Genomic DNA, 8,623 nt, shown 5'->3' on the forward strand with positions numbered 1-8,623 from the left:
CACCCCTGCCCCGTGTCCCTCAGCACCATCTCCAGGGCTTGGAAACCCCTCCAGGGATGGGGACTCCCCCCCTGCCCTGGGCAGCCTGGGCCAGGCCCTGACAACCCTTGCCAGGGAGAAATTGTTCCCCAGATCCAACCTCAACCTCCCCTGGCACAACTTGAGGCCGTTCCCTCTTGTCCTGTCGCTTGTTCCTGGGGAGCAGAGCCCGACCCCCCTGGCTCCAACCTCCTCTCAGCAGCTGCAGAGCCAGCAGGTCTCCCCTCAGCCTCCTTTGCTCCAGGCTGGACACCCCCAGCTCCCTCAGCTGCTCCTCACAAGTTCTCCAGCCCCTTCTCCTCCTGCTCCAGCCCCTTCCCCAGCTCCTCTGCCCTTCCCTGGACACGCTCCAGCCCGTCCATGTCCTTCTTGTCCTGAGGGGCCCAGCCCTGCCCCCAGGACTCCAGGTGCCCCCTCCCCAGTGCCCAGCACAGGGGCACCAGCCCTGCCCTGCTCCTGCTGCCCACCCTGGGGTGACACCAGCCAGGATGCTGGTGGCCTTTTTGGCCACCTGGGCACATGCTGGGTCATAATGGGAAGGTTTAGGATTGGGGCCAACAAGTGTGGGACCCCAGGATGAAGAGGATGAAAGGGCCTGGTTACATGGGAACAGGCAGTTGGTCCCCATGGGCTCTGTCCATGCCTCCTGCCTGGTCAGCACAGCCTGTCCAGATCCCACCAAGTTCCATTTCAAACAACCACAGAACCATGGGATGGTTCAGGCTGGGAAGGATCTTCAGAGGTGACCTCTGGTCCCAGCCCTGCAGGGAGAACTTCAACTTGAGATCAGGTTCCCCAGAGCCCCGTCCAGCCTGGCCTGCAGTGTTTCCAGAGATGGGGCATGTCCCACCTCCCTGGGCAACCTGGGCCAGTGTCTCACCACCCTGACTGTAAAGACCTTCTTCCTAATATCTCATCTCAGTCTCCCCTCTTCCCACTCACAACCATCACCCCTCGTCCTGCTGCTACAGACTCTGCTAAACATTTTGTCTCCATCTTCCTGACAGGCCCCTCTAAGTGCTGAAAGGCCACAAAAAAGGTCTCCCTGGAGGCTTCTCTTTTCCAGGCTGAACACCCCCAACTCAATTTCCAGCATCCCTGGGTGAGGGTCCCCTGATCTTTGTGCCTGAGTGAGCACAGAGGGCTGAGCTGCTGCAGTGGGGACCACTGAGCCCAGGGTTGGGGACACTGTGGTGCACCCCTGTGGGGCTGGGAACATCCATCAGGGTCCAACCACCAGGAAAACAGCCAGCAGGAGCAGCCAGAGGGTGGGCTGAGGTTTGGGAGCTGGGTCCCAGCAAGGCTGGAAGTCCTGGGCTGGATGCTGGAGATCCCAGATGGTTTGGTTGCTGCAGGAAGGACCAGGGAGGTCCAAGCCACACATGGCAGAGACCACGACCCAGGAATGTCCTGAGTGCAAACGCACTGACCTGTGAGACCTGACAGGCCCCAAAGTGTGTGAGAAACTTGTGGCACCTTCCTTGGGAAGAGGGTCTTGCTTCAGGTGGTCACATCAACCAGAGAAGTGAACTCCAAGCCAAACAGCCCCAATACATGAGCTCCCCCTTCCCTGCCTGCAGCCTGGCCCTGCTCCCCCATGGCCCGGCCCCTGGACACGTTCCCTCTGCTCCACAGGACATGGAGCCATTTTTGTGTCTGCACAGGAGAAATCAGGACATTTTTGCCACCTCATGTGCAGCGACCCATGCAGGGGGCAGGGCAGGTGAGCTTCTGGCTGGTTTAGGTTTGTTCAGGTGTGGACAAGACATGGGTCCCTGGGGGAAGGAGAGGCCAAGGGGAAAATATGGGCAAGACCATGACAGTGGAGAAAATGTTGGGTCCACATGGAGCTGAGGGATGGGTGCTAGAAACACCTTGTCCTGAACATGGAATCATGGAATGGTTTGGGTGGGAAGGGACCTTAAAGATCATCTAGATCCAAGATCCAACCCCCTGCATGGCAGGGACACCTCCCACCAGCTAATGGTTCTACTGGGTGATCTTAAAGGTCTTTTCCAACTACAGCAATTCTATGATTCTATTTGAGGAGAAGGGGCTGGAGCAGCTCTGGAGCCAGGCTGGGAGAGTTGGGGTGTCCAGCCTGGAGAAGAGAAGGCTCCAGGGAGAGCTGAGAGCAGCTTCCAGGGCCTGAAGGGGCTCCAGGAAAGCTGGGGAGGGGCTTTTCACCAGAGAGGGCAGTGACAGGACAAGGGGTGATGGGTTTAATCTGAGAGAGGGGAGATTTAAGTTAGATATTAGGAAGAAATTCTTCACTCTGAGGGTGGTGAGGAACTGGGATGGGTTGCCCAGGGAGGTTGATGCCCCATCCCTGGAGGTTTTTAAGGCCAGGTTGGATGAGGTTTGTGCAGCCTGGGCTGGTGGGAGGGGTCCCTGCCCATGCAGGGGGGTTGGAGCTTGGTGATCTTTGAGGTCCCTTCCAACCTGAATGATTCTGTGATTAATGATTCCATCTCCAGGGGACTTTTCTGCACTTCAGGACAAACTCTTAGTTTACATTTCGTGCGTTGGCCTCGTGGGGTCTGGGCAGGCTCTGGAGACCATCGTGCCCCTGAGACCCCAGGGGGGACGTGATGAGGAAGAGCTGATGAAAGGAGCTGAAGCAGGTTTGAAACTTCCCACCTTCTCACGGGACAGGGAAGCCAACCTCCACCTCCCCCACCTGCTGCCCTCAGGAGGCTTTGGGAGGGTGGATTGATGCCCCAGAGCTGCTGCAGGAAGGGGCAGGCAGACATGAGCCACTGCAGCCCTCCAGGTGAGGCACGTCCCTGGGCTGATCCTCCTCGGCAGACCAGGATCAGGAGCCTTTCCTTGGGCAATTAAAAAGCCACTAACAAGGAATTTTCATCCTGTTCCAGCCTCCAGAATGTCCTGGTTTGCAGGTAAGTGCTTCTGTCCTGCCTGGTCTCTTCAGCCAGCAGCTCCTGCAGCAACCACAGCACCTGGGGTTGAGCCCCACGTCAGCTGGAGGGTTCAAAGCTGGCAGAGCTCTGCTCCTCACTCTAGAAGTTCTCCTTCCTAGTGTTCCCCCCCCCATATCTTCTTCATTTATCATAGAATCATTAAGGTTGGAAGGGACCTTAAAGATCATCAAGTTTCAACCCATTTCTGCTCTGAACTTGTCCAGCTCCTCCTTCTTGCTGTTGCCACACAAAGCTCTGCCTGATTTGGCCACCAGATTTAGCCACATTTAACATTTAATGAGTCTGATGGCAAATTCTAACCCCCCCATGACCCTGTGCTGGGGCTGTGCACGGGTGACTTCTGCTCCAGCTTGTCCCTGGCTTGGGCATCCTCAGCCACCCCACAGCTGGCTGCTTGCTGAGAAGGTGGCACTTCAGGACATGGTGCTGTGTTGGTGGTTGGACTTGATTATGATCTTAAAGGCCTTTTACCAACCTTAATGAGTCTGAGATTCTAAGAAGCTAGAACTGGATGATGGTCCAGGCTGATCATCGTTTCTCCCACCAAACAGGGACCTGGTGTGGTCACCACCCACCTGGTCTGTGCAGCTCTGTGGGGAGAAGGAGCAGCAGCAGCTGCAGAGTTTTATCACAAAAGAACATGTAGATCATAGAATCCCAGACTGGTTTGGGTGGGAAGAGACCTTAAAGCTCATCCAGTCCCAGCAGCCCAGGCTGCTCCAAGCCCCATCCAACCTGCCCTTCAACACCCCCAGGGATGGGGCAGCCACAACTTCTCTGGGCAACCTGGGCCAGGCTCTCCCCACCCTCACAGCCCAGAATTTCTCCCTCCCATCTCAGCTCCAGCTCCCTCTGCCAGCTGGAAACCCTTCCCCCTCACCCCACCCTGCCCACCATCCTCACATTCTTCTTGTCTCTCCAGGATTGTTTAATAGAGCTTCTGTGCTACCTTCAAGCTTCTCCCACCAGAATAAAACCTCAGAAATTACTCTTCCTCTGACCCCCACCCCCTAGGTTTGCAGCCTTCTCTCATGGCTCAATGACAGAATGAAGGCAGAGCAGGAAAAAGACATTTTTTGTGGCCATATTTAATGTCCCAGAGAACTGAGACCACTTCTTACCCTACAGATTTGGAGGAACTTCCCACGTCCAGCCCTTTGCAGGGACACCAGGACTGCTCAGGCAGGAGCTCTGTCTGGGGGACACTGGGTGCTGAGCTGACCCTTTTCTCTCCCCTCCTGCAGCCCATTTCAAGATGCCAGCTGAGCAGAGATGAGCACCCAACCCAGAAACCAGCCTTTCACAGGCACAGAACTGGGTAGGAGCCCTTGGGTTACCCCTGGTGGCACAACTTGCATCATGAACTTAAACACCTCACAGGAGCTTCCCAGCCCCTTCCTCCAGCCTTTCCCACCTGTCTCCCCCCAGCCACCTGATGCTGCAGCATTCCCACCTCCCACCATGTCAGAACCACGTGGATTCCTGCTCTGACTCTTCCACCAAGGCAGAGTCCCCCCCTGATCCCCCTGGACATCCCGGGGCTCAAATCTGGGCCCCCCTTTTGCCAAGCACCAGAGCCAGATTCTCCAGCATGGCTTCTGATCCCCTCGCCCCCCCCAGCAGCCCGTCCTCCTCTTTCACCCTGCTGGGTGTCCCCAGCCTGGAAGATTTCCCCACCTGCCTGGGCATCCTGTTCTGCTCAGCCTATCTCATCTCCCTGCTGGGCAACGGGCTCGTCCTGCTCGTGCTGGGGCTGGACACGTCCCTGCGCCTGCCCCTCCACGGCTTCCTGGCCATGTTGGCCCTGATCGACCTGGTGATGGTGACATCCATCGTGCCCAAGATGCTGGGCATCTTCTGGCTGAACTCTACAGAGATTGGCTACACCTCCTGCTTCGTTCAGATGTTCCTCGTCCACTCCACGACGTCGGAGGAGTCAGGGCTGCTCCTGGCCTTGGCCGTCGACCGCTACGTTGCCATTTGCCACCCCCTCCGGTACCAAACCATCCTGAGCCACCAAACGGTTGCCCAGATAGGCCTGGCCGTGCTGGGGAGGGGTCTCCTGTTCATGGTGCCCCTGACAGGGATGCTCACCAGCCTCCCCTACTGCGGCTCCCGCCGGGCCCCCCACTCGTACTGCGAGCACCTGGCGGTGGCCAAGCTGGCCTGTGCAGACCCCCGGCCCGTCGGGCTCTACAGCGTGGCTGGGTCCTCCCTGATCGTGGGCATGGACTTGGCTTTCATCTCCGTGTCCTACGGGATGATCCTCAGGACTGCCCTGAGGCAGAAATCCTGCTGGAAGGCCCTCAGCACCTGCGGGTGCCACCTCTGTGTCCTGCTGCTCTACTACGTCCCCGGGATGGTCTCCATCTACGTGCAGCACTTTGGCAGCAGCCTGTCCCTGCAGGCACAGGTGCTGCTGGCTGACCTCTACCTGGCCCTCCCCACCATGCTCAACCCCATCATCTACAGCATGAGGACCAGGCAGATCCGCCGGGCAGTGCTCAGGGTGTTCTGTTCCAGGAAGGTTCACACCTGATGCAGCAGCCACTGCTTTTCCAGATGTTCCCCTCTAGGCAGAGGTGGCACCAGGTTCATTCCCCTTCCATGCAACATGGGGAGCAGGAGCAAGGAGAGGACTCATTGGCTTCAATGACCACAGGAGACCCTACTCTGTGACAGGAATTATTTGGGACTGGCATTGTTAGCAGGGTCCTATTTCCCTTCCTTCTTCCCAGGTGATACAGGGAAGTGAGCAACCACCTCAGAGTTCTGAGATGTTCCCGATGTCGTCAGCATCCCTGTCGTGATTTAAACCAACATTTCAGGGCTCCATAAACACAGAAATTCTATTCCAGGGGGGGAAATTTCTCCTGTGACACCTTCTTTAGTCCTTGCTGGGCAGCCAGGGCCAGCAACAGGAGACTTTCACACATTGCAGGTGCCCTCCCACACAGGTTCCCCTCTCTGGGCCTCCCTTGCACAAAAGGTCACGGAGCAGCTGTTCTGGGATTCTGGGTGATGGTGGAAATGGAACATCTTCAGCCCTGAGCTCTTCAGGGCACTGTGTCCATCAGGCCATTCACACCAGCTGGATGAGGAAGCTGGGCAAGTGGGGAGATGCACCAATGGCTTTTGTCACTGGGTCCAGGTGTTCATGCCTTGTAGTGGTGGAAATAAACACTGAATCTGCTCGGGGATGGGGATCAGTCCTGAGTCTGCTTCTTGTCATGGCCACCAGTCCTTGAACAGCTGAACCTTGCATGGCTTGGAGGCCTGAAGGACATCAGGCCATAGGTCTGAGCATCCTGAGGCAACCCAGATTTCTCTGAGCTGTCTCTGAGCCAACCAGTTGTGTCCCACCAGGACTCACAGGCTCAGTCTGCAGGTTGCAGACCCAACCATGCTGAGACCTCCCCAGGAGCAAGAGTCTTCCTGTTCTGGAAGCTGGGATCCAGCTGGGAATGCCCCAGACAGGTCAGGTCCTCCAGCAATGACAGGTTTCACCTAGATCTGCAGGCAAAAAGACCTGACCTGAGGCTCTACAGCAGATGGAGAGTCCAGCTCTGCAGGGATCAGCTCCTGCTCCTCAGAAAGGAGGATCACTGAGGGGTGCTCTGCAGGGATGATCCTTCTGGGACCAGCATGGTCCTTCTGGGCTTGGGCTGGAGCCTTCTGGGACTCAGTAACATCTACAGTACAAGGGGTCAGTGTTTTAGGGCAAAAAGCAGAAGGTTGGTGAGCAGTTCTGGGGTCCCCAACACCAGAAGAACATGGAGCTGTTGGAGAGAGGCCAGAGGAGGCCCCGGAGATGCTGGGAGGGCTGGAGCAGCTCTGGAGCCAGGCTGGGAGAGTTGGGGTGTTCAGCCTGGAGAAGAGAAGGCTCCAGGGAGACCTGAGAGCAGCTTCCAGGGCCTGAAGGGGCTCCAGGAAAGCTGGGGAGGGGCTTGGGACAAGGGCAGGGAGGGATGGGAGCAGGGGGAAGGGTTTCCAGCTGGCAGAGGGAGCTGGAGCTGAGATGGGAGGGAGAAATTCTGGGCTGTGAGGGTGGGGAGAGCCTGGCCCAGGTTGCCCAGGGAAGCTGTGGCTGCCCCATCCCTGGGGGTGTTGAAGGGCAGGTTGGATGGGGCTTGGAGCAGCCTGGGCTGCTGGGAGGTGTCCCTGCCCGTGCATGGGTGGGACTGGGTGGGGTTTAAGGGTCCTTCCAACCTTCATTATTCTGTGATTCTGTGATTCTGTCATGGAGTCCAACCCTTCCCCCAGCCCTGCCCAGGCCTCCCCTGCCCCATGTCCCTCAGCACCATCTCCAGGGCTTGGAAACCCCACAAGGGATGGGGACTCCCCCCCTGCCCTGGGCAGCCTATTCCAGGACCATGGTCCAGCCTTAGCACACCCCAAAAGCCAGATCAGAGGGGCTGGAAGGGGAGGCAGGAGGGAAGGTGGCTCCATGGGTACCAGGCCAGCCAGGACTCTCTGGGGACGTGTCCTCTGGGAAGCAGTGGCCACAGCTGCAGGTCACAAGCCTGGCTGAAGACAAAAAGGTTCTGAAGGTTTTTCCCTGAGTTAACAAACCAGAACTGTGAGATGTCTGGACACTGCAGGGGTTTTATCACCACGGAGGTGGCAGCAGAATCCCCAGTTCTCCATCTCTGTTGCAGGAAACTAAAACTGGGAGAAAAGATTCACCTTGGCCCACCTGTGCCATGTCCACCACCAACCAACCCAACACCAACTCCTTGTCTTTTCTCCTGATGGGCATCCCTGGCCTGGAGACTCTCCACAGATAGATTGCCATCCCCTTCTGCTTCATGCACCTCATGACCTTGCTGGGAAACAGCCTGGTCCTCCTGGCCGTGGGGCTGGACCAGAACCTCCATCAGCCCATGTGCTATTTCATTTCCATGTTGCCCATCATCGACCTCATCTTCTCCACTGCTGTTGTTCCCAAAATTTTGGGTGTGTTCTGGTTGGATTCAAGAGAGATTGGCTTTGAGCCTTGCTTCATCCAGATGTTCTTCATCCACACCTTCACTGCTGTGGAGCCAGGGGTGCTGCCCATGTCCTGCGACAGGTACGTTGCCATCTGCAACCCCTGGGATACAGCACCATCCTCACAAGCTTAAGGACCATCCAGATAGGACTGGTGTCACTGGCCAGGTGAGCTGGTGTCGTTGACACCTTGATGTGCCTCCTGAGCAGCTTGTCCTGCTGCACCAGCAGGGTCATCCCTCCCTCCTCCTGCCAGCACGTGGCCTTGGTGGGGCTCCCTGTGCTGACCCCTCTACAGCCTCCTCGTGGCAACCCTGCTGGTGGGGACTGACTCTGTCTTCTCCTTCTCCTATGGCATGATCCTCAGGTCTGTGGTGAGGCTGCCATCCCAAGAGGCTCAGCTCAAGGCCCTCAGGACCTGCAGGTCCCACATTTCCATCATCCTGATGTTCTACCTGGGTGGCCTCCTCTCCATGCACCTGCAGATGTTCTCCTTTGACTCAGCTCCTCACGTCCAGGTCCTGGTGGCTGATTTCTACCTGACAGTCCCTCCCGTGCTCAACCCCCTCAAGTATGGTGTGCAGATGAAGCAGATCCAGGAAGGGATCTTCAAACTCTTGGGGCTTGGCAGGACTCAGGATCTCACCAGCTGA

The 8,623-nt window shown here is 57.3% G+C and overlaps 2 protein-coding genes across 2 annotated transcripts; both read left to right on the forward strand.

Annotated features, from left to right (window-relative positions):
* The first annotated feature begins 4,572 nt into the window (after positions 1 to 4,572).
* LOC104398225 (olfactory receptor 52I1-like) lies at positions 4,573 to 5,520 on the forward strand. The gene has a single exon (XM_010008279.1). It carries the CDS (start codon positions 4,573 to 4,575, stop codon positions 5,518 to 5,520), a length of 948 nt encoding a protein of 315 aa, XP_010006581.1.
* Positions 5,521 to 7,684: 2,164 nt separating this feature from the next.
* On the forward strand, positions 7,685 to 8,623 carry LOC104398226 (olfactory receptor 52E2-like). Its single transcript, XM_010008280.1, is given in 3 exon segments — positions 7,685 to 8,066; positions 8,069 to 8,138; positions 8,269 to 8,623. Coding segments are annotated over 3 exon segments (807 nt in total).

The sequence above is a fragment of the Chaetura pelagica genome, unplaced genomic scaffold (genome assembly GCF_000747805.2).
Source record: "Chaetura pelagica isolate M959 unplaced genomic scaffold, ChaPel_1.0 scaffold802, whole genome shotgun sequence".
Taxonomy (NCBI): Eukaryota; Metazoa; Chordata; class Aves; order Apodiformes; family Apodidae; genus Chaetura; species Chaetura pelagica.

Bases quoted from the DNA above. Each gene is read 5' to 3' on its own strand.
- LOC104398225 (XM_010008279.1), top strand. From the start codon at position 4,573: ATGGCTTCTGATCCCCTCGCCCCCCCCAGCAGCCCGTCCTCCTCTTTC.